The 26,492-nt window shown below is 47.1% G+C and overlaps 2 protein-coding genes across 5 annotated transcripts in view; one reads left to right on the top strand and one right to left on the bottom strand.

Annotated features, from left to right (window-relative positions):
- MED23 (mediator complex subunit 23) overlaps nt 1-26,492 on the top strand; it is a 467,463-nt gene that overhangs the window by 304,570 nt on the left and 136,401 nt on the right. The gene's annotated exons all lie outside the window — the stretch shown is intronic.
- LOC146820786 (uncharacterized) lies at nt 16,560-21,931 on the bottom strand. Of its 2 annotated transcripts, none has more exons than XR_014963051.1 (2): nt 21,610-21,931; nt 16,560-16,844 (listed from the first exon to the last, which is right to left on the bottom strand). XR_014963051.1 is itself a non-coding variant. In XM_085611578.1 (2 exons), the coding sequence occupies exons 1-2, from the start codon at nt 21,211-21,213 to the stop codon at nt 16,816-16,818; spliced, it is 1,317 nt and encodes a 438-aa protein (XP_085467704.1). In that variant the 5' UTR covers nt 21,214-21,931; the 3' UTR covers nt 16,560-16,815. The 2 variants fall into 2 exon arrangements, 1 of the variants encoding a protein (XP_085467704.1); XM_085611578.1 differs by having other exon boundaries at nt 19,926-21,931.

The following is a 26,492-nucleotide window of genomic DNA, read 5'->3' on the forward strand; positions in this document are numbered from 1 at the left end:
CTAATGTCTCTTACAGACACATCGTTACACAAGTGAGTAACTTGTGCATCTCCACAAAAGGACAATAAAACAGAAACCTGACACAGAAGATACCTACTACATTCCTTTAAAAAGGAAAAATGTCGGTTCTAATCCTTCTCCTCCTCCCCTTCCATCACCACCTTCTCCTCAGTTTCAACCCTTACTGATCTTACCTGAGCACTCACCACCACATACACCTGAAGATCAGGATGACGGGGATGGGGAGGGGGCTGGGGACACTGAACCAATACCTCCAGACCCCTGGACAGATTAAAACACCAATTTCCCACCGGGAATGAATCTGACTTGTACCCTACTAAGCCTTCTCCACCCAATGACAGTGTAGGTTACATAGAACTGCTGGGTAGAGCTTTTAACTACCATGGGGTTCAGCTGCATAAGGAATCCCTAGAAGAGGATTTCCTTTTTGAGACTCTTAGAACCACACAAAGGTCCTCGCACACACTTCCCATGCTCAAGGGTATAATCAGGCATGTAGATGAAATTTCTAATGACCCTGTTAGGGCCTGTATCCTCACCCCTAGGGTAGATAGTATAAGCCAGCACCATCTGATCCAGCATACATAAGGGGACAATTACCTTTGGATTCCTTGGTGGTCTCCAACACACGCAAAAGGGCCAATTCGCAAACAGGAGATGCTCCACCCCAGAAAAAGAATATAAGCTGCTTGACGCTTCGGGTAAAAGGGTAGCCTCTCAGGCTGAAACTTTTGGAGCATCTCCAACATAAAAGCTCTGTTAGCTAGGTACTACAGGGTGCATTGGGATGAGATGGAGCACTTACTCCAATTCCTACCTGATGAGCACAAGTCCAAAGTGCAAGACCAAGTATGGGAGGGATAGCTAATTTCAAATAATTCAATCAGGTGTGCCCTAGATCCTGCAGACACTGCTGGCAGAGCAGTAAACACCAGCGTCCTTTTGGAAATCATGCCTGGCTATGTATTTCAGGATTCAAACCAGAGGTTCAAACTTCTATCCTAAAAACACCATTCGATAAGGACCACCTCTTTGGCCTTGTGGTAGACTCCTCACTGGAGCAAATGAAAAAGTACACAGAAGTGGCCAAATCCATGGCAGCCCTTCAATTAACACCAGGACGTGGTTCCTTTCGGTGCTGCTTCTACTGTGGAGGATCTAAGAATACCTGCTCACACATTTCTGCCAGCACGTATGAAGGCAACAATCAACCCTCTGTCTCTAAGGATTACTTCAGAGGGGGTTACAGAGGCAACAATGGCAAAGGTAGAGGTTCAAATACACACGCCTCCCCCTCCAATACCAAACAGTGACTTCCCTACGCTTCCTCCAGACCATTTAACAACTTTCGGGCGGCCTTTCGCATGCCTTATTCTCGGGAGGCCACATTGGAGACTTTTTGTTATCAAACTCCCTCATTTCTTCATTTACTGCAGTGTCCCCTGTAGCTAATTCTTTTAGTTTTAAAGTTTTGATTCCATCAAGACTGTGGCCTGCTTTACCACACTTTTGTCATAAATAAAGGATGTTAGGACTCTAGTTGCTCCTTAGAATACTGTGATAAAGCTGCATTTGATCACCAGTGACTTAACTGGCAGGCTGCTGCTGGTGTTGAAAGTGCGTATTTCAGTTTGCATGCCCGGTTGTTTCACTGAAATGGATGAGGAAGATATTTAAGAACTCATACAAAATGTGTTGTTTTTGCTTTTACAGCATTAACTATAATTTCTATGACAAAGCAAATCCGCTTGTTTTGTTAATTTCTGACGGAAATATTTGAGGTTTTACAGCTTTAATTCAATCATAATGGCTTCAGGTGTGCCACATTTTTGTCTTAAAAAAGAACATTAGTGCTCTAGTTGTTCATGAGAACACTGAGGGAGGAAGTAGTACATGTTTTACTCAGTATGTCAGATTTTATTCTCATATGGCAGAGGACAAAAGCGTGAATTTACAGAAAATATGTTCTCTAGCGCAGCTTCCATTACCTCCATGAGAAAATCATGAGACAAAACATTTTTCTGTTAAACATGGTTCATCAAAGCCAAGCAGGGGATCAGCATTTTACACAGGGTAAAATAAACTTCGATTACACCACACTATCATAAAATTAGTTTGGGACCCTCAAAAAGTGATTTTCTATTGTCACTAAAATCTATTATTACCCTTTAAATATTTTTGTGGCCCTCCAAAACAGGCTTTTACTACAGGCATTTCAATAGGGCCCATGTCCCTGAGTCCTGTAATGACAGGCAGAACATGTTGTCAGTGTTGTGGCCAGCCAGTCATGCGGGGATGGGGATCCCTTTGGGGCTTTCCCTCACCACTCCCCAACATGCCCTTTATGGTCAGGGTGTGCTCACTTTGCCCCCTTATATATGTTTTTAATTAATTTTCGTGACACACAGGTCATGTCCTTAAGTCCTGTAAGGGCTGCCATAACATATTGGTAAGATTGTTAACGAACCAATCAGGAATAGCTAGTTCCCTTTAAAGTGGACAATCTGAGTATATCTGGACACCAGTTGTCAATATATCTATACATTTTGAGCCTTAATTTCTCAAAAACTGCTGAACAGATTTATACCAAATCACAACACCATGCTTTCTGGGTAAAGATCTAGCTTTCTGCCAAATTTGGTGTAGTTCTGTTCATCTGTCAAAACATTCCTATGGAAAAAGATTGGGGAAAAGTGTTTTGAGCCCCCCCCTCCTTACTTTTTCCTTATTCTATGCCTGACTGATCACCCTGAAATTTACCAGGATGGAACTGAGTTAGATGATGTAAATGTTAGTTAAAACTTAACATTTTAAACTAAAAAAGTGAGACTTGTCATTCACCAAATAAAATTTACTAAATTACTACACCTGCGCCTCTGCCATGCCAAGTGATGTCATCAATGGTGTTATTTCAGATGTCATCAGTGATGTTATCAATAATGTAATGGAACATAACATGAGTGATATGTGAGATCATAAGCAGTGCATGGCAAGTGTGCAAGTTTTAATTACTTCAGTAAACAATAATAGGTGAATTTCATTTGTTTTTCTTTTCTTTAAATTGATATGTTTCAACTGGAATTTTCACTAAATATAACGTCACTTCAACCTTTGTTTTTTTCAGTGAATTACTATGTTATGTAATGTAAAGTTGTGAGAAAGTGCCTTCTTTCTTGCATGGTATGCCCCCACTTTTTGCTGAATTGCTGATGTTCTTTGACTGAGTGTGCAGTGGTCTCCTGCTAATCAGGTACCCAGGGCACTGTGACCAGAGAAGGCCTCTAAGGGCTGCAGCACTTATTGTGCCACCCTTAGAGGTCCTGTACCCTGACACACACACACACTGCCTTTGCAGGCTGCGTGCCTTGGTGCAGAACAAAGTGAAGAGTCGACATGGCACACATCCCTGTGTGCAATGCCCCCAAACCACTGCCCTGGCATACATCAGTCACCTCTCTAGCTGGGTGCCCTATGCCAGTGGTGAGGGTATAGGTGCATGAGCCCTGCACTGTAAGTGCAGTGCTGTCATTAAGAGTATATGGTGCCGGGAGTTTGTCTTTACGAACTCCCCAACACCATAGTGGCTACACTAAAGACTGGGAAGTTTTGTATCAAACTTCTCAGCACATTAAACCCACACTGATGCCAGTGTGGGATTTCATGTAAAATGCCCAACAGAGGGCCTCTTAGAGATGCCTCCTGAAACTTGACCAACTTCTAGTGACCTTAGTGGCTGCTTAGGCTCCCACCAACAGACATGTTTCTGGACCCCTGGGTCGAGAGCCTGCTGCTCTCGGGGGCCTGAAACAATGCACATCCTGGGACAAGGTGCCAAGCCTCCTCCCCCAGAAGGGTTCGCGAAGGGGAAGCTTCAAAGGCATGTCGCCTTTGTGAGCCTCCCCAGACCATTTGCTGCTTTCAGCAACTGGTCCCCACTGGTTCTACCCCCACTTTGGGCAGGAGAATCGGCTGGAAGAAAAAGTGGGGGAAAGAGGTGTGCCCACCTCTGCCAACTCCACCCCTCAAGTGGGGGAGGCGAGGTGAAGCACAACTCTGAGTCCCTGCCATCTTGAGGATGGGGGGACCTAGCCAACGAGTGACAGGCTCCTGCCCCCTCCTACTGGAGGGTAGCACGATAGGGGGTGAATCCACCCCAGGGAAGGGACCCATTGGTCCCTGCCCTTTACCTACCTGTAACACCCCTAAATCTGGTATTTAGGGGGCACCCTGAACCTTGCTTCCTCAGATCCAGACAAGAAACAAGAAGAAAAGAAGGACCAAACAGCCGTGCAGCAGCTAACAAGAGGAAGACGCTCACTGACTTGGCCCAGCCCTACCAGCCTGTTTCCCCCTCGAACCTGCTCCTGCGAAATCCGGCTGTGTCCTGCAGCCAGCAACCTCGAAAACCCTGGAGGACCTGCCTGCCTTCACTTCCAAAGACTGCTTCTCCTGTGAACACCGGATTTGTTCAACTGCAGCCTCTGGCAGCAGCCAGAGACCACGAATCCAGCCCACTCTGCACCCGCCGAACCCGGCCCGAGCTAGAGTGGAAAAACGCCATGAGGAGGTCACCCCGGCGATCCTGACCCGAGTTCCGGCGACCCCTCACCTGCTTCAAGCCTCAAGCCGACGCCTGCAGTCTAAATCCAGAAGGCCCCCCTAACCGTGACCAGGAGCCGGTAAGAAGATCCAACCCCAAAAGGCACCCCTGCACCCGTAGCCCCACGGCCTTGTGTGCCCAAACCGACGGTTCCTAACCAACCCTTAACTTCCCAACTTACCTCTCCACGTGGTGGTCGCACTGAGAAGTCTGTCTTCTTCCTGCCTGCAGTGCTTTTGCAAACCGGAGGTTCTCCATGGGAAACAACAGGGCGCCCGACGTCGAAACCGCACTCTGCACCCGGCCGCCCCAGTGCCGCTGAGGGTGCGCCTTTTCTGCTACTTTGTTTTCCCATTTGCCCTGACCTAAACCCTAGGAGCTTCGCTACTACAACCCAGTGGCCTGCTTAACAGCAGCCACCATCAGGAGGCCCACTATCCCTCTTTGGATAACATTGGGCCTCAACACTCTGCACCCGGCAGCCCTAGTGCCGCTGAGGGTGCAACAACAGTGCATCACTAACCCTGGGATCCCCTGAGTCTAACCCCAGAACCTTAACTCCCACAGTCGATTACTTACATGTGAACCGATAACCTGTTTTTTCTCCATAGAATAACATTGACCATTTTCTTCCAAAATCTTTCTAAGTATGGAGTTTAGAAATCTAAAAATGTTCTTTAAAAATCGCACACATAACCAAAACGTATTTACTTACCTGTTTGCTGGAAATGGCCCAGTGCTGAATCTAGGTATCCAGCACTGAGTTAGAAAAGTAACGTAAAAAGTAACTTACCTGTAATTTACCGAAAAAGCCTATTCATTTCATTGTACTGTATTTGCTAAGTGTTGCAACCTACTGCATCCCCCGTAAATCAAACAAAGTACATTTTCTATTGCATTTTCAAATTGTTTTATATTCAGCAACTTATTACTGAAAAGTATTTAATGCTTACCTGTGCCAGGCTTGCTTGGTTCTAAAATAAAACAACAGTACATAGTTTTATACAAAAACAATTGGCCTAGAGTTCAGTTCTTGAGTGTGTGAATACATTTGCTGAGTTTTATACAAAAACAATTGGCCTAGAGTTCAGTTCTTGAGTGTGTGAATACATTTGCTGAGTTTTATACAAAAACAATTGGCCTAGAGTTCAGTTCTTGAGTGTGTGAATACATTTGCTGACTGAGTGTATTACATCAAATGCTTAACACTGTCCTCTGATACTACCTTACAGCTCGACCACTCTGCCACAAATAGTGTAAGGTTCTATCTAACTTTAACCTCTGCCTACCTCTGGGGTCACCTGGACTCTATACACACTATACCTCATTTTGGTGTAGTATATATAGAGCCTAGTTTCCTACATTGGTGGATCAGCGGTGGGATAGACAACTTGCATTTGTTGGGCTACTTGGTTACCACCTGATCACACGCCAGAACTCTTAAATTGACTTTAGAATTCTGTTTTTTTTCAAATTGGCATATTTACCAAACTACTAAAAGTCTTGTTAGGGCCTTGCTTAAGTCCCTTTAGAATTTAAAAAAAATAAAAAGTCACTATAGTCCAGGGTAGAGGGGTTAGAACTTTTTGGTTAGAATGTCTCAAAATAAGAACCCAGCTATTAGTGAAGATAACCATAATGACATACAGGACATGGTTGAGGAGCTTTACCTCACCCCTTACCTTCACTTGTTTTTCCAGGAAGTAAGATCCTTCTGTAAAATTAAAAACATAGCAATGGGCCTACATCCAACCAAACAAAGGCTCCAGGAGCTGTTGGCTGAGTATGCAATGGCCCACCCTTCTGAAAATGGTGATGGCCAACCAGAAGAGGAAGGAGGTGAGGAGGCTGGAGATAGGTACCCACCTCCATCACTTCCTAGGGAGGAAAGGGACCCTGTACCCTTACTTACAAGAGTTAACCTCTGGGGACATAGAGGCCACACAGGTGGTTCAGGTCCTGGTGAGGACACTGAGGACAGCCTGAATGAGGAGGACAGCCATTTAGCAAGACTGGCCAAAAGACTGGATCTAGAGTCCAGACTCTTGGCTCTAGAAAAGAAAGGAAGGAGTGCAGCAATCAAAATAATGATAAAGATCAATCTTATGATCCTAAAAGCCCCAAAAGAATTGTCCCTAAATTTGAGGAGGGTGATGACATCACTAAATAGTTCATAGCCTTTGAGAGGGCTTGTGACATGAGAAAGGTGAAGAAACCTCTCTGGGGGGCACTCCTATGTGAACTGTTGTTTGGTAACTGCAGAAACAGACTCCTAACCTTTTCTTGGCCAGATGCTGGGTCTTATGACCTCATGAAGAGAACTCTGATTGAGGGATTTGGACTCACAACTGAGGAGTACAGAATTAGATTCAGGGGGCTCACAAAACCAGTACTGGATTGATTTTGTAGACTACTCAGTAAATACACTAGATGGTTGGTTAACTGCACACAATGTGCATGACTTTACTGGAATTTACAATTTGTTTATGAGGGAACATATTTTAAGTAATTACACAAATGAAAAGTTACATCAGCATTTGGTAGACCTAGGTCTAATTTCTCCACAAGAATTGAGAAAGAAGACAGACCACTGGCTCAAGACTAGAGTAACCAAGACTACCACTGGGGGTGACCAAAAGAAAAGGGTTACAAAACCTCCCCAGGGGAAAGGTGGTGAGAATCCCCAAGATAACAAGTCTGAGTCCTCTAAAGGGCCCCAAAAACCTGCAAAGGGGTGTGGGTCCCAAAACACTCCCTTTACTCCACAACCATATAGGGGAAATAACTTTGATCCTGCAAAGGCCTGGTGTAACAACTGAAAGAAGTTGGGACACTTAACTGGAGATAAGGCTTGCCCTAGCAAGAAGGCCCCTAGTCCTACAGCTACTCCTGGTGTAGTACGTCTCCAGATGGGATCAACAGTGTGCCCAGAGCAAATTAGGTGGCACACTGCAGCAGTTCTAGTTTCAGAGGGGGAAGGTGAGTTTGCCACTGTAGCTGTGTGGCCACCCAGGAAGGTCACCTTCTTAGATAGCCCTGCTCACCCCCTCGGTAGCTTGCCACGAGCAGCCAGACTTATCTTCAAGCAAATGTGTAAAGTATTCGCAACCACGCTCACAATAATCCAATGATGACACCACAAATAGACTCCACACGAGTTTTATAAAACGAGTATAAACTTTATGTAAATCACAGGGGTGGAATTTAATAAAATATCTACTTGTCCATGGGGCCGGTTGCTTCATAAATCTACTTGTCCTGTAACAAAATCCACTTGTCTCTTTTGTGCCATGTAGTGCAGCGGCAAATTACGGCGGCGGCAAATTACGGCAGCAATCTCATTATAAAGAGCTCTGATATAGCATCTCTAATTATGCCTGGGCTCGTATCATAGTAGGGTTTGAATACTAGCAATTCCCTTTTGTTGCTACGTTTCTACAGATCTAAATACTGGGGCTGATGGTAGTGGTAAGCAATAGTTCAAGGGTTGGAATGCCCTTTTGAGTCTGTGCAAACCTACCAACTTGCATGTTTTAAGGGTTTTCACCAACTCTTTTCTAATCTTTTCCCATATTGAAAAAGGTTGGAAATATACTCCTGACAGTGGCAGACGTAAAACTTCTTCCAGGGTGGTGAAAAAAGTAGTTGGAGGAAAAGTGAACTTGAAACATTCAGATTTTCACATTAGCAAATCTACACATGCAAATTGGCTCATGCTAAAACGCAGTTAAGAAATATTTTCTAGGAATACTATTTCTTGGCCTACTTCTGTAAATTCTTGGGAATTCACGGAAACTGTATATATGCACTTAATGCAAGGATATATACCATGGATACACTTTTGAGACTTTCTTTAATAATTGGGCCTCTATTTAGGCCTGGCGTTAACCATGACTTTTTGTGTTTAATAAAATTCAGTCTCACTCTCTCTTTCTCTCTGTCTATCAATTGGCTTCACTGAGAGTGACAGTATTTTGCTCTTTTGCAAGGAGCATATTGGCACACAAAGTAGTTTTGTTCAGTGCCCGGAACTGCTGTGGCAATGTGTGCTTTTTGAGATCAAAAACAATTTTTGCTTTTGCCAATGCTTGTTAGAATGATGAGGGCCCAGCAGCTCCCACACGATAAGGTTTTACAAAAACCATGCCTAAACAAATCACGCATTGACAAAACCAAAAGGCTGACCACAGATTTCAGACCTACTGGCTTTGCCAGTGCTTGTTTATTTTTGTCTCCCATAATCGTATTTCAACTGGTTACACTGATGTTCCATTATGAATATTTTTGGGAAATACAAGCATACATCAACATGTTACATAATGATGCTGCAAATATATGGTACCTAAAATCTTACAGTAGTTTAGCAAAACATTTTTTTTTTGGGTAAAAATGTTATTTTGAAAGCAAAGAATCATCACTTGCTTTCAAGCTTCCGATAATATTTGCATATAATCAGAGCGCATTCTGGGAACATTATACATAGTCTGATATTATAAAACTTTGAAAACATGTGTACACATTTATACTATAACCACCGTCAGTAGTGCAGGCCAAGCTTACAACATTTACTTTTAGTGCTCAACCTAATAATAAAGGCTTTGCATTAATGAACCATAAATACAAGTTTGAACAGCATTAACACATAGACACACATATCACCTTAACTGTAGACAATGCCCTTCCCTGATCCATAATGTGGTACTGGAAACTGGCAGCCAAAGGGTCTGTGTTGCAGGGGGTTGGGCCTAATTGTCCTAAGGACAAAATACACATGAAAACTTGTTGCCCTTGACCCCAAACAATATGTCCCGGGCGTCGGGCTATAGGAATTCCACATCCCTGTAAATAGATATACGATAAGACCACACAATAGAAAACCAACATATGAGGTTGTGTAATATTTCTCCTGGCCGGTTGTTAGGCCAGCCAGCCTTGTTCTGGCGATGTCAATGAGCACTTCTAAACATTCTCCTGTACTCCTAATATCATGTCATACAGTTCGTAATGCTAGAATCAGGGACTTTTGCAATGTAAAAATACTGTAATGCGTAACGTAGCAATCAGACACACTGCAATGAAAAGAATGCAATGCGTAACGCAACAATCGGGCACTTTGCAAGATCAAATAATGCAATATGTAATACAACTACCAGATATGTCGTTCTGCAAAAATAAGGCAATGCGTATACACTAATCAGGTAATACGGTATTCAGGAAGAATGCAATGCGCAACATGCTAATCAGGTAGTTCGTTATTCAGAAACAAGGCAGTACGTCATACGACAATCAGGTAGTTTGTTATGCAGATAAAAATGCCATGTGTCATACACTAATCAGGTAGTTCACTATGCAGGATTAATCAGGTTCTCCGTTCTGCAGAAATTGAATAATGCGTAATACACTCAGGCCACAATCACCGGGCCTTAGGCGGTCTCTCCGCCTCGCCTTCTGGCTTGCAGTCAGCCTCTCACAGTTGCCCCAAACACAGTAAGATGTAATCCCAAAGTGCAGCTTCGCACTCCGGCCCCTGTACCGCCACTCCCTTAGCAATACAGGCCGCGACACGAGCTGAAGCAGAGACTCACGCTGCCAACACGAGAGAGAGGCCCCCAGCGTCTCCATCCGAGCCTGCGCCCCTCCCCAGGAGTCGACACATATTACCTGGGGGCTCAAACTCACACTTCTCTCCTCGTCCAGCGGCTGGGTCTCCAATGCAGCTTTGTGAAATGGCAACGGCGGCTCGGGCCGGCAACACAGCTCCTCTGGGACTGCCGGTCCGGGCCGCTTCAGTTACAAAGATCTCAGGCTGCCACAAAGCACACGCACATAGCGCCGCTGAGTCTTCCTTCCCTCCGGGTGCACGATCACTGGGCACTCCACACAGAAGTCTCAGGGTGCACGGAGATCACTCGCACAGTGTTGCTGAGACTCACTTTACTCTTGTGCACATGATAATAAGGAAAATCCTCACAAAGGTTTCCTGGTGCACAACGCACCCACACACAGTGGCGATGAGACCCACTTGGATTCCGGTGCACACGATCACTGGACAATTCTTACAAAGGGTTTCAGGCTGCACAAAGCACACGCACAGCGCATCGCTGATCCTTGCTTGGACTCCAGGTGCCCCTGATCACAGGCCAATCCTCCTCAAGGTCTCAGGCTGCACAAAGCATGCACACACAGTGCTACTGAGACACACTTGAATGCCAGGCGCCTACGATCACAGGCAGTTCCTACGAGGGTCTCAGGCTGCAACAGGCACGCTCACACAGCGCCACTGAGACTCTCCTGGAAACGTTTGTGTTCCTGTGTTTCCGAACAGAGAGCCAGCTCAACTCAGGCCCTTGGGGATAGTTACTTTAGGACACAGCAAAGTCCTTCAAGCAGCGGGACAAAGCACCCAGCAAAGTCCCTTTTAGCCTTTCCTTGGTGAAACAGCAAACTTCAGGCCAGCCCCAGATCACACAGCAATGGTCAGTCCACTCCTTCCGTCTCTTCAGTTGTTTCTTCCCTGGCAAAGGTCCTCTTGACCACGAAGTAGCTCCAGTCATGTTGACACTAGATCAAGCCATTCTCCAAAGTTCCGGGGCTTCAGCTCTTCTAGTTATACCCCTCAATGGCTTTGAAGTCTTTGTGCTTCAGGGGGCACTGACCCCTGTTCAAACCAGTTCTGGGTGCCTCCCTGCCAGTGACACCTTTCTTCCTTTGATTAGTGGGGGTCTGGATTCTCAATCACTCAGCAGGAGATGGGCCAATTGTTTTATAGCAGCAACTCAGGCCTCTTCACCTCTTGGGGCTTCTCCTCCCCCTACACTCCAGATGCAGGTCAGCCTGTTGCTGTCTCACCTCCTCCCCTGGGTCAAGATATTCCCCAGATCCTATCGCTTTCAAATCCAGACAGTCCATCCACAGCCAGGCAGAGACGCACAGAAATGTCAGAGCACAAAAACCAGCCACTTCTAAAAGAGTGGCTTCTGAACATACAATGCAAAAACCACCTACATAAAAAAAAGATGTGTTATTACATTATGAGTTCAGGCATACTAAACTTCACCTTTCCATCTTAAGCCGTTGGGAAGATAAGCTGGAAAACATATTACCTAGCCTTCCCATTCTGTCCTATGGGCAAGATGGCCTTTCAACAGTGAACAACAAAATGGAGAATATTTCACTGTCAGGACATGACACACCTTAGTACATGTCCTACGTTTCACATGCACTACACTCTGTCCAGGAGTACCCCAGACCTACCATAGGGGTGTCTGATGTGCATAGAAAGGGAAGGGTAAGGTCTGGCAAGTGAGTGCACTTGACAGAACAACATGGCAGTTTAACAAACTGCGGGCAGGCCCTTCAATGGCAGACCTGAGTTCTCTCTTTAAAGCTACTTGTGTGGGTGGCACAAATAGTTCTGCATGCCCACTAGTGGTACAAAAGGGGGTGGTGATGGACGGAGCATCAGAATCAATCAAACACTCACACCCGGTCAACAGATTTGGGTTTGATCCATCACCGTTCTTTAGCCCACTCTGCCACCCCAGTTCAGACATGGCCATATGCAAATCAGTCTGACCCTGTGCCTCATGGGAACAGTCCAGCCCGAACTGCCAAGCCATGTCTTCCCAGGACCGGAAACAAGCTTCCTAGGACCGGTTTCTGGCATTTCAGCCGTCTTCAGCCAGGCTTGCTTGAATCCAGTGGCAAAGTGAGCAAGGGACTCACGTCTGAGCATACCCTGCCAACTTACGGCGAACAAAGCGGTACAAAAGGGGGTGGTGATGGACGGAGCATCAGAATCAATCAAACACTCACACCCAGTCAACAGATCTGGGTTTGATCCATCACCGTTCTTTAGCCCACTCTGCCACCCCAGTTCAGACATGACCATATGCAAATCAGTCTGACCCTGTGCCTCATGGGAACAGTCCAGCCCGAACTGCCAAGCCATGTCTTCCCTGGACCGGAAACAAGCTTCCTAGGACCGGTTTCTGGCATTTCAGCCATCTTCAGCCAGGCTTGCTTGAATCCAGTGGCAAAGTGAGCAAGGGACTCGCGTCTGAGCATACCCTGCCAACTTATGGCTTACAAAGCGGTACAAAAGGGGGTGGTGATGGACGGAGCATCAGAATCAGTCAAACACTCACACCCAGTCAACAGATCTGGGTTTGATCCATCACCGTTCTTTAGCCCACTCTGCCACCCCAGTTCAGACATGGCCATATGCAAATCAGTCTGACCCTGTGCCTCATGGGAACAGTCCAGCCCGAACTGCCAAGCCATGTCTTCCCTGGACCGGAAACAAGCTTCCTAGGACCGGTTTCTGGCATTTCAGCCGTCTTCAGCCAGGCTTGCTTGAATCCAGTGGCAAAGTGAGCAAGGGACTCACGTCTGAGCATACCCTGCCAACTTAGAATATCTGAAAATAAGACCCCAGCTTTTAGTGAAGATAACGATAATGGCATACAGGACATGGTTGAGGAGCTTTACCTCACCCCTTACCTTCACTTGTCTTTCCAGGAAGTAAGGTCCTTATGTAATATTTAAAACCTAGCAATGGGCCCAGATCCAACCAAACAAAGGCTCCAGGAGCTGTTGGCTGAGTATGCAAAGGTCCACCCATCTGAAAATGGTGATGACCAACCAGAAGAGGAAGGAGGTGAGGAGGATGGAGATAGGTACCCACCTCCATCACTTCCTAGGGAAGGAAGGGACCCTGTACACTTACTTAAGAGTTAACCTCTGGGGACCTAGAGGCCACACAGTGTGTGCAGGTCCTGGTGAGGACATGGAGGACAGCCTCATTGAGGAGGACAGCCTTTCAGTTCTTGAGTGTGTGAATACATTTGCTGACTGAGTGTGTACATCAAATGCTTCACACTGTCCTCTGATACTGCCTTACTGCTCGACCACTCTACCACAAATAGAGAGTAAGGTTCTATCTAACGTTAACCTCTGCCTACCTCTGGGGTTACTTGGACTCTATACACACTATACCTCATTTTGGTGTAATATATATAGAGCCAGTTTCCTACAAAAGTAAAATGTTATTATCATGCCTAACTATGCAGCCCCCAACAGACTCCGACTCTACTTTAACCTTTTTCTTTATAATAAAAAACTAAGTTCTGATCTTACAGGAAGCCCTCTGGAATCCGGGTGGATCATGAAGACCCCAACATTTTCTTTTGTCCGCAAGAAGTGTCCCTCTGGGATCTGACCCCTTCCCACACCCCCATCCTCTTGCCCTACAAGGAATAGTGGGTCAAGGTATCCCTACCCTGCATTTTTATACCTTATTTTAATGTTGATTCATGGGCCAAGTTCCAAAGTCATGTAATAGCGGGTGCAATATTTCTCCATGTTGCCGCCAGCCAACCCGCGGGTCCAGGTATTAAAGAATTTGTTACATTAGGCCCAACTTGTATTTCAAGTTGAAATTAATGTAACTTGTTGCAGTGTGCAACTTTAACAAAGCTTCCACTTTGTTGCTTTTAACACTCCTGTGCCTTCCCAATGTGCAAATTGAGCATGCTCCACGAGACCTTTCTTCTCCCTTGAAGAGATGTGCCAACAACTCTCAGGAAGGAGTACAATGAGGGATTGCAGGCCAGGGAGGTGTCACCTCCCTCTTGCGTGAAGCCACTTGGGTGTCTGCCCCAAAAGGCAAGCTTCAGAGGTGAAGCTGTCTATGAAGGCCAAATATTTAACACCGGAGGGGGGGGGGGGGGGGGGGGGGGGCTGCCCCATTGTTGAGGTAGACAGGCTGGCACGAGAAGCAGAGAGGGCAAATCAGTTGTCCTGGTGAACCAGGCTGTTGTGCGAATTCCATCGTGCTGAAGGATAAAGCCTGGATGGGCATGTCTGTAACATTTGTAGTTTGGAATTAATCTGCCTCTGTTGTGCAAAAAAGTGCAGAAAAACATAGAATAAACTTGGCTTAAAAAGAAGAAAATTTGAATTTTGGTTTGTTACCTGAGCAACTTAAGTCTGTATGGCAGTGCAGCTTGTGACTGGAGCGTAATGATGCACCGGCTTCTTTTGGGAACACAGGGATGTGTGTCATCTCATGTTTTCCCTTTTGTCTGCATTACAAATCATGGGTCAATTGTGGGTGTTTCAGGCTACATCAACTGTGGCGACAGAAAGCATACTTTGTCGTGAGCTCGTATACGTTGAGAAATAGTTTACCTCTGGAATTTCCTTTAAATAGACCCTCATGACACAGCTCATCTTACCAAGTGAATCCTCTTTATCAATTATGTTGCAAGGAACACAAAGACAGCAGGGAACCAAATAAAAAATAGCCCTTTGTTGGCACAACTTAAAGGTTTACATGTATCGCCAAACAATTCTGATTAGTGCCCCAGGTATGCAACTATGTCTCTGATAGTTATGCAGGTTATTAAGTATTCCTAATTGCATTTTTAGGGCAGCTCTGGGGTTTTTTATTTAGCATACTTTGGAAATTGTGTTCATCTTTGTAGCCAAACAAATCTCTTGTCTTCCTTGAAATTTCTCCCACTAACATTCCTGGTGTTTATTTGTGTCTGACCCAGGCTTGCTCAGTTTACCAGATCTTTCTGTACTGGCCTGTTCAAATCTGCAAGCTTTGCTCACCGGCACTACTTTTGGTCATTAGTTTCTTGTGTTTCAGGTTCTTCATTAACAGCAGATTTTCTGCTAGGAAATGGCTTCTGTCAATTTATCCTTGGCATTTTGTTACATAAACTATTGGGATAGCTGTGTGTCAGACTCTGCTATGAGGTGTTCTTCAGAGACCATGGAGTTTAATCCATTCTTCAGGCAACTGTAATGCCTTTCCTTGGGATTTGAGGGAATAGCCTGTTAAATTTGGTGTTTGAGGATTATAATATCCTCCCGACGGTCTTTGCTCTGCCTCACCCCTCTAAGAAGAAAGAGATACTATGATGGCTGGATCCAAAAAGGGCTCTCTGCTTTTATATGGATAGTGCCAGGGAGCACACTGTTGACTATCAGCTCTTTGTTGGATTTACTGGAGTAAAGAAAGGCAAGGCATGCAGAAAAGGACACCAATTGCCTAACCGCATTACTATCCATAAGCACTTAAATCACTCAAGGTGGTTAGGTCAAGCAGCCAAGATGTTACTGGATGAGATGGTGGGAGGGGGGGGGGGGGAATAGAAGCTCAGGTATAGTCTAAACAGTAAATAGAAATGAGTAATGGCAATGTCTGGTCAGTACTTTATCTTTTTAGAAGAAAGACTTTTATTACAAATAGTTTATACACAGAAAATTGGAATATGTAGCTTCTGGGAATGAGATACTACCACAAACCTGTTTATAAATCTGCAATGCCATAGGAGCTATATATTCTTTAGCATTGGTCCGGTAGCCATTGTTATACTGTTGGATGCTTTCGGTCAGCTTTAGCAACTTGGGAAACACTTGCGTCTCTAGTGTTTTAGGAGTACTTGTTTCCCGCAAGGTATTCAGGTTTGTGAAATGTGCCGATGTGAGGTCTCTAAGCACTAATACGGTTCTGTTTCAACTCTGTAGTTTAAAGCTTCAGCTGATGAATTTCCTGGTAGTTAAGAAAACTTAATAGCTGTCTCACTGCAGTTTCCTTGTGCTGAAAAACCCACCAGCCAAACATCAAGGACCCCTCCCCACTGAAAACACTGGTGCTTCCAAAGATTCAGTGATGAAATCCAAAGTCACTGAAATCAAACCTCCAGCTAATGACTTTACTGGCTGTGACATTGCAGAATAGGACAGACGTAGAAGTGGACTAAGACAGAATTGAGACCTAAGGTACCTAAAGCTATTCTTAAGTGCTCATTTGGATCATTCAGTTGCGGTCTAGATTGTCAAGTGCTGGGATTCCCAAGGAATCGAAATTTGCCTAGCACAGTAACGGTAAGTTTCATTTCTATTAAGGACACGGAGGCGAGGATTATGCTAATTCCTTCTTCGCTTTAATAACATATTTTCTCCACAGCAGCCAAAAATAGAAACCAACAACATTTCTATCCTCAAACAAGGAAAAACGATCTGGAGAGAGTAACCACGAGCACCACCAAAGTTCGCAAGACTACAGCTCCCATCAGTCTCAGTCTCATCCCAACGTAGTCCTTCCTCAGTGTTAGCCTCCAGTAGAAGGTCTGCCACATCCGTTGTCCCTCCTCTTTCTTCGGGCGAACGCCTCCACTTTATTGGTCTTGTTTGGAACCATCATTCCCTAGAGGCAAAGTACAAGGCGTAAGAACCTGAAACTGCATAATGCATCACCACAGCATTGTGAAACAACGAGCAGATATTACAACATCATGAAGAGTAACAAAACATCTTACTTACTGCCATACGGGAGGGTTCGCACAGATTGTGCCAAGGGAGGGATAATCCTCGCCTCCGTGTCCTTAATAGAATTGAAACTTACCGTTACTATGCTAGGCAAATTTCGATTCTATGGCAGGACCGGAGGCTCCGATTATGCTAGTTCAAAGCTTACTTACCACCAAATGCGCTAAATCCACCACCGGTTTAAAATAAAACTGTTTAAAAGTCGAATCCGAAGACCAGTCTGCAGCACGCATTAAATCCTCCAAGCGAGCCCCCAGGGAGAATGCTTTCGACGCCATTGCTCCTCTGGCAGAATGAGCACCAAACTGCTTTGTGTCTATCCCCGCCTCTTGCATGACCCACCGAGCAATGGTGGGTGAGGAGATTTCATTGTGCGGTTTTCGTAATGCAATGAGTAGTTGTCTTTCGCCCGGAGGGCGTAACTCAGAGGTTTTATCCTCATAAGCTTTCAAACAGTTCACGACACAAAGTTTGGGCACCTCCAGAAAGGCCGAATACGATATTGACCTTGAAGCCGACTTCGTTCGGCGACCAACGGTAAAAGTCACGCCATCTGGAGAGAACACTCGCGCCGAAATGTCCAGCGCACGCACATCCGAGACCCTACGACAAGAGACTAGACACAGTAGCATGGCTAGCTTCGCCGAGATCTCCTTCAAGGAGAGGTACCGATTCGACTGCCAAGATAAGAACAAGTTAAGAACCACATTGACATCCCATAAGACGGAATAACGAGGTTCCGGGGGCAAAGACAAACGAATTCCCCTCAAAAGACGACAGACGAAAGAGTGTTCACCCACCGGCACACCCTCCACAAGACAATGGGCCGCTGAGATAGCCGAGCGCATTGCGTTAATGGTTCGATATGCCATGCCGTCCGAAGCCATTTCGGCCAAGAAATTCAGGATGGGAACAATGCCCGCGACCACGGGATCCAAACCCCGTCGAAGACACCAACGAAACCACTTTGTCCAGGCGGACCGATAGCGTTTGGAGGTGCTTGCGGCCCAGGCCTGTGACAAGAGGTTCTCAGCCGATCCCGAAAGGCCTGGGAGCGACCAGCGTCGCCGGAAAGCCGCCATGCCATCAGGAGGAGAGAACCCTGAGCGATCAGGTGGTGTTGTTCCCCGTTCGGATTCAGAAGAAGATGAGGAAACAGGGGGTGTGGGATTGGAAAATCCCAAGAAAGTTCCAGAAGAACTGGAAACCAAACTTGGTATCTCCAAAATGGCGTCACCACGACCATCTCCGCTTTCTGCCGGCGAGCCCGCGCCGCCAACCTCACAATCATGGAGAACGGAGGAAACGCATAACTCTGTTCCTGACTCCACTCCTGAAGAAAAGCATCTGTTGCCTGCGCCAGAGGGTCCGGCCTCCAACTGAAAAACCTCGGAAGCTGATGGTCCAGACGGGACGCAAACAGATCCACCGAGAACGGGCCCCAAAGGGTGGCTAACCACTGAAAAACCTGAACGTTCAGCTTCCATTGACTGGAATCCCGTAAATGCCGGGAATGCCAGTCTGCCACCTGATTGGCCCGACCCGGCAGGTACTCCGCCGTCACAGATATGTGATGATCCAGACAAAACCCCCAAAAGTCTTTCGCTAGGTTTGCCAGAGCCTGCGACCGAGGGCCCCCCAGGCGGTTGATGTAACGAACCGCGGAGATATTGTCCATTCTCAAGAGGACGCAGGAGCGAACCCTGTCTCTGGTCCAACACTGGATCGCGAACGACCCCGCCAGAAGCTCCAGGCAATTGATATGGAGCCCCTGCTCTTCTAATGACCAAGCGCCGCCAGTAGAGAAGTCGCCGCAGCGAGCGCCCCACCCCGACCTGCTGGCGTCGGACTCTTATCACCATGTCGAGTGTGGCTCCGAAAATGGCTCTGCCATTTCAGGCATTCATGTGGGCAAGCCACCAGGACATTTCGTCCTTGACCTCCTCTGAAAGGGACACCCTCTGGTCGTACGACACGCCCCTCCGAAGATGATGTGCTTTCAGGCGCTGCAGTGCACGATAGTGCAGGGGACCCGGAAAGATTGCCTGGATGGATGAGGAGAGCAGACCCACCACCCGGGCAATCTGACGGAGGGAGGTGTGGGACTTGGAGATAGTCTGTCGTAACAGGTGCCGAATCTTGGCCAACTTCCTCTGGGGAAGGCTCAAAGAAGCGTGAACCGAATCTACCACGAACCCCAGGAAGACTATAGTTTGAGTCGGGTGTAAGATCGACTTGTCTCTGTTGATGATGAAGCCCAAGCTTTGCAAGAGCGACACCGCTTGACGCAGATGAGAAAGTAACCGCTGCGGGCATTGTGCCATGAGAAGGATGTCGTCCAGATATACGATCATCCGCACCCCTTGGCTTCCCAGAAACTCCACTACCGGATGGAGCACCTTCGTGAAGCACCAGGGTGCCGAGGACAGCCCGAACGGAAGGACGGTAAACTCGTACACGTGCTGTCTCCACTGAAATTGCAGAAAACGGCGATGAGGAGGGTGGATCGGAACAACCAGATACGCGGCTTTTAAATCCAAGCGTGCCATCCAGTCTCCCTGAAGGAGCACATCCCGAAGGAGGTGGATCCCCTCCATCTTGAAATGGTGATATATCAGCCAGCCATTGAACTCCTTCAGATTGATGACCGGTCTGCGCCCCCCATCCGTCTTCTCCACAAGGAAGATATTGCTCAAGAAGCCCTGGGGATGCAAAGTCGACCGACAGATTGCCCCTTTGCGGAGCAGCGCGGAGACTTCCTCGTCTATCAGACTGTATCGTCCGGGGAAAAACTTATAGGCTGCGGAAGGCCTGCCTGGTGGGGTGAATCGTAAAACTCTATGTGGAACCCTCGAACGGTCTGCAGAACCCAAGCATCGCTCGTAATGGCTCCCCAGGCCTCCCTGAAGTGCGCCAGCTGGCCCCCAATTTGAACTTGGGAAGGGGAAATTAGACTTACCGCCACCTGCGGGTCCTCCGGTGGTGTTCTTGTAGCCTCCACGACCCCGGAATTTCTGCCCTCTGGTCGGGTAGAAATTGGTAAAGTTGGCGGAGGTGTTATATTGACCTCGTCCGGAGCCTTGTCCCCTACCAGGGTTCTGCTGTCCGCCACGGCCGGTCGCGCGGCCCCTGCCACGACCGGCCCCGCCGGAAAAACAAGACTGAAAGACCCGCTTAATATTGGACTGGGCCTTGTCCAAACTTGTGAAGGTGGCCACAAACTTGCCCAATTCCTTCACAAAAGGCTCGCCAAAAAGCCCACCTTCTGCGACCGCCCCTGCCTCGGACGAAGCCAAGTCGCCTAGCTTGGGGTCCAATTTAATCAGGAACGAACGCCGACGTTCAGTCGAAAGGGCACAATTGGCGTTGCCCAGAAAGCCCACCGCCCGCTGCGCCCAGTTCGAAAGAACGTCGGGAGAGATGGAGGAACCTGTCGCCTTGGCCTCCTCGGCCATATCCAAAATCTTTGTCAAAGGCCCTATCACGTCGAGGAGCTTATCCTGACAGGAGCGCCAGGAACGGTCTATGCACTTGCGGGGGTCCTTCATACACTTGGCCAGGAAAGTGGCCATCTTGGAATCTAATTCCGGCGTAAGGGCCACCTTCCCGTCCAATGACGGCCTAGGGCACTCCGCCCTTAGACGACCTCTAGCCTCTTTCTCTAAGGGCTTCCGGAGGCGACTCGCTACAAACTTCGCCACCTTGTCACCGGGTGCCCAGGCCGCCGACCGCGGATGAATGATGTCATCCGGGTTCAGCATACCTGAGGCATCCTGCGGCAACTCCGCGACAGACCCAGTAGGGCGCCAGGACCGCGAAGACCCTTCCTCCTCGTCCGAATCCGCCGGCGAACCTGCGTCCGGGGAAGGGGAATCCAGAACCACGGACGCTGCAGGAGTTGGGACCGGGGATGGCGCTGGGGGCGACAGGGGCGCCTTTGCTAGAAACGCACGCTTTAGATGGTCAAACGCGTCTCTGTCTACCCCCCGCGGCTCCCCGGAGCCTCCCTCCGAGCGACCCTTTTTAGGTACAGGCGGCCCCTCCCCCGGGGAAGGGGTAGAAGTGGAACCCTGGGAAAAAGCCAATTTTGCGCACTCCGCAATAATGCGGTTAGAGAGGCGCTCTTCCATAGGCCCCATCACATCATTTACACATCTATAAATGGAGTCATCCACAGCCTCAAAAAACTGGTCGTCCAGGGGCAAGTATTGAACCTGCTCCTCTTCTACAAACTCCGAGTGGCTCATGGTAGCTAGGCAGCACCACTTCGCAGACACCAATAGCGCCAAGCGCTCACCGCCCAAGTAACCGGGCGGCAATCACCCTTAACGTGAAGACAGGGCAAGCCTCCCCTTGGAGTATCAAGGGGGTTCAATAATGGGGGCAGGAACCCCTCTGTGGTATGTGTGCAGCTGGGCAACTGCGTAAAGATGTGTGCAGTGTGAAACACCGCAATAGAGGCCGCACCCGCCTCACGCGCGCATCCCCCACTTAGTGACGGGGCCCAACCGCCACCCAGCGCGCCAAAAGCTCTGAAGAGCGAAGTGCGTATCAAATGTATGCCCGCAGGCAATCAGCGCGGCACTGCCGCTGTACAGACCCCCGCCGGGGCGGTAAAGTAATTATGCGGGAATAATACAGACCCCCACCGGGGCGTTCAGGTGTGGCGGCGCGGGGGACAAGGCTCGTCGGACCGCTGGTCTCGCTTCGCGCTCCGACAATCAAGGAGACGCGCAGCGGGACCAACGAGACGCGCGAGCTCCCCCTGGTGGCGGTAATGATCAACCGCAGAGGTGGAGAGTCCGCGAAAGGAGCGAAGGCGCTCCCGCGGCACCGGGGAATCTGAAATAAAGTCACAGAAAGAAAACCCCGGCAAGGAGCCTGAGAACCGCTAGGAAAACGGCCCCGAAAATACCCAGCAAAACACTTTAAACACACCAAAACCGGCGAGAAAAGGAAAATGACTTATCTGTTGCTGCGGAGCAGCGAAGAAAGAGGAGGGACAACGGATGTGGCAGACCTTCTACTGGAGGCTAACACTGAGGAAGGACTACGTTGGGATGAGACTGAGACTGATGGGAGCTGTAGTCTTGCGAACTTTGGTGGTGCTCGTGGTTACTCTCTCCAGATCGTTTTTCCTTGTTTGAGGATAGAAATGTTGTTGGTTTCTATTTTTGGCTGCTGTGGAGAAAATATGTTATTCAAGCGAAGAAGGAATTAGCATAATCGGGCCTCCGGTCCTGCCATAGAATTGAGGGCACCCACTGCATTCCCTTTCTTCCCCAGTTTGTTCTGAATAATAGGCGCTAGTGTTAATATGTGGTCACAATCTAAAACATGTGCTTAAAATTATCCTGAAAACAGGACAGACTTATTCAGCCAACGGAACCAGACCTGATGCTGTTGGTGTGAAGTTGGACTGAGATCTAGTCCTTCTCAGGCTGGGTAAGCAGGTGGGGTTTCTAGGCACCCTAAAGGTTTTTGATGATCCCAGGATGCTGAAGGCGTACTTGGCCTTGTGACAACAGTGATGATGCTGCACCCAAGTAGTGCTTTCAGTTGTTTTGCCCTTTCCTACATAGCTGTGTTGCAAGAATCTTAAGGGTATTGTACACTTTCAGTTCTCTGAGACAACCATGTTAGAGCAGTTTTCTAAATAATAAATGACTATTTAGTGGCTTGAATGATTTTCATTTAAAACAAATTTTCTGCACTTTACAGAGCTGTTTCCTGAAAGTGGCCTGACTAGGCCCTTACTCCATCTTGAAATTCAAACCATTTTATTTTGTATTGTGATTTGCAGAGCATATGTACCATTTTACTCCCCTTATGCTGATTTTTGATTTTTGTTGTGAAATTTGGCATCAAAGAGGGCTCATTTTGGAGGTGCGTCCGAGTACGTTGTTGTTTGCCCTGATTTTTAGAGAGCAGACTCAATATCTTTCTTAAGCCTGACCTTAAGTCCCACTTCATTCTGCATTTAACTGAGCTATATGCTAATTCACTGTATAGAAGTTAATGTACTTTTGACAGATTGACCATATTTTGCTTTATGTAAATGATCTTAATCTCGCCATGGTTCCTATCTTTATCTTTTGTCAAAAAGGCATATTTAACTTATTTTACAATTTGATTTATTGACAATCATAATCTGTTCAAGGACACATTTCCTCATATATGTTTGAGGACAACACTGCCCCTGATACTGTATAGACACTTCATCTTTAGATTATCTGATAAAATAGTATAAACAACCTCCAAACAGATGTTTGTGTCAACTTAGCCTAGAGCAAGTCTTCCTCGAATCAAGTCAGCATCTTTTCGCATGATCAGTCCAGCTCCTTGTGCAGGTAGGCTTTCCACTGCACAAGTCACAGTAGTGAGGCCTCAAACATAGACTTACTCTGTAAGCAACCCATTAGAAGTTCCACTCTTGTCAGATGCCTTCTTCCTATATTGTTTAGCCAACCATCCTCAGCTATGCATCCATTGTGTCCGGATGAGGGACTGGAGTCTAGAGGGAGCCCTGTTCTTGGGCAGCTTTAGTTTTATCATCCCGCCCCCCCCCCCCTTGAGTTGACCCTGAACTAATACTAGTCCCTTGCGCCAAACAACTTTTCCTAGTGGGCTGAGAGGTGATGGTGGCAGCTAACAGTTTTTGTTGTGTCATGGGGTTTCAGCCCCCCTGCCCTTACATACCTCTTTCAGATATGTGCCCTTCATGGCTTTTAGCTTTCAATCCTGCCTGGTGAAACTCACCCATCACCCATTTCCTGTATTGCTGCCATCTCCGTTATAGAAAACACATTGAAAAGTCTGAATCGGGCTGAGAAGAGACCCTAGACCCAGAAGTGTGAAAGATTTATCCAGCAATAGTGACAGGATGTTTGTCCATCATAAGGAGGACCAGTAAAAAAACTTTCACATTTTGTAAACCCTCTTTGCTATGGAATCTGCCTTGACAACCAAAGGTGGAGAATAAATATTGGACCCCTCATTCATTTTTTAATCTACATACTGAAACAACCTAAACATCATTGCAAGAACAGAAGGCACTGTGTGGAGTGAAAACTCTGCGTGAATGCCATTTCTTTTTCAAAAATGGTAGTAAGTCTGGAGAAGCATGGGAAAACATGCAGTGTGTTTCTGCAGTAACTGCAGTGACCTCAAAAAGAAAGAAAATCTACCTGTTTGAGTAGTTACCTGGTTGCAAGGAAGAGCTGCATATGACCTCACTGATTGTAAGTATCTCCTTGAAGACTACTCACTGGGCTACAGATGCAATAGAGGCACAAGTTTGTCGCACCCCATCTGCCAAGGAGGAAACAAGAGGTGTATCTGCTCATGTAACTTATCCATCACAAGATGAGTGTGCCTTCATCAACCACAACCCATCCTGTATTTCAGCGTACCTATATCCTCCTTTCTTTAGACCCAGAAGGCGACAGTTGGTATTCAGACACGCAGTGCAGGGCCTGGTCCAGCTGGCTGCACTACATCATCCAGACTTTGGGACCATTGTGGTTCTGGATGTGTGACTGAAGTGAGTACCACTTGGAAATCTTGCCTTTGGCTGGTAGATCCCAACGAATAGACCCTTAAAAATAGTTCCCTTGGAGCACTATTGTGAGCTGACCCACTATTGTTACTTAATCTTTTTTAGTCAATCAGATGAGTGTCCAGAAAGCATACTTGCATCCAGAGTCCCCAAATTTGTATCCCTTGCCTCTTATTTTTGTTCCCTCAATTTGCCTCTGCTAAGATTGATAGACCCGAGTTCCTTCAGAGATTCCCCAGTAGACCTGAACTAAGCCCTTTAGGATAATAGCTGCCATAGCACCAGTGTTAACAAATGCCTTGTACCTCACAAAAGGAGCTGTGAACCTGTTTGGAGTCATTTATCTAGCATCTTCTGTTTTTCGTTTTTTTTTAAGATGTTACGTTTAACTGAACTGTTTTTATCTGCCAAATAAAGTACTTTCCTTGTTTTAAATAAACAAAATAAAGTACTAAGTGTGTAGCAATGTTATTGATTGTTACTATGTCATACGGAATGTTATTTTCTAACTCCCTCCACCTCTGGATAAGTTTTAGCTGATTGTTTTTGCTACCCTGGAACAGTCTAGTGCCTAAAAGTCATAGGCTTTCGTTCCAATTTTGTGTGCACCAGTGTTGTGAACTCCACAACTCGACCCGTCCCAGGTTTCGTCTTTAAATAACAAGGCCTTCCCTGCCTTTTGGGGCAACACATCCTCCTTAATGATGTTGGAGAATGAGGACACGCAGAAGGTCATGGAATGGGCGCCTTTCAACAAATGCCCCAGTGCCACCCAACGTACCCTTGGGCCGACCTCCGCACCATCTGTAACCTGTAACTCTCTCCAGAGCACAATGAGACCTGCTGCAAATCTTCCTCTGCCTTCAGGAGAAAAAAGACCTTTTGGCAGCAGAGAGACAGTTGGTGGGTCCACAACAAAGTGTATCGTTCATCGTCAGAGACAACGGACATCTTTGGCAATCCAGACCGGCTCAGCATCCAAGAAGAAGAATCCCGTGAGTCACCTGATCTTCTGGCCCACCAACCCAGGTTCAAGATCATAGTTTCTGATTCCTCAGAGACTGAGGAAGAATTGGTTCAAGAGGAGGAAGAGGCAACCGAAAACATCCCATCTGAAGACTAAGTCAAAACACGCTAGTACAGTCGACACCAAAACCTCTTCTAAAACACATAAGCGGCTGCACTTTAAAGCAAAGCACCACCCTATCAGTTGTCGAACCCTGTGCATAAGTCATGGCCTCTCTCAGGTGTGCTTTCACCCTCTGTCTCTGGCCGACACTACAGCAAGGCCCATGAATCTGAGACCAGGTAACACCCAAAATTGTAAAGAAGTTTAAGCTGGCACCCTCAGATCCACTCTAACTCAGAGGTCATATCCCACGTGACACCCTGGTTGTTTCCACCTCCCGCAAAAGAGCGGCAGCCCAGGCCGCAGGCAATGCCCACCCTCCTGACAAGGAAAGCAGGTGTATCAACACTGCTGGCAAGAGGGTAGTGGTTGGACCACCACACACTGGCACAGCACTAATTAGGTAGGGCTCCTGTTTCGTTATGAGTGGGCTCAATGGGAAGAGATGTAGGCTGTACTCCAACCTGACCTTAACCAATACCGCAAAGGGGAGGAAATAGTAGAACAAGGGGTGGTTCCAATGCCACTTCCCCAGAGCCCACCCAGTCCTATCTACGACGGCAACAGAGTTACCAAAGCAGGGTGATAGAGGTTACAGGCAACGCTCCTTCAGAGGAACAGCTCCAAATGTCACAGCAGAGGTGCTTCCTCCAAGGAAGCATCCACCTCCAAGAAATTACTTGCCCCGCATCCCCCGTGACTCCAGGGATTTCTTCTTCTCTGGAAGATCAACTCCGACTGGTGTGTTCTATCCATAGTCGAGAATGGCTAGTGCCTCAAGCTCATTTCAACCCCACCATACATACCACTCCACACACACACAGTCAGCCTCGAACACC

Source organism: Triturus cristatus, chromosome 6, assembly GCF_964204655.1.
Source record: "Triturus cristatus chromosome 6, aTriCri1.1, whole genome shotgun sequence".
NCBI classification, from domain to species: Eukaryota; Metazoa; Chordata; class Amphibia; order Caudata; family Salamandridae; genus Triturus; species Triturus cristatus.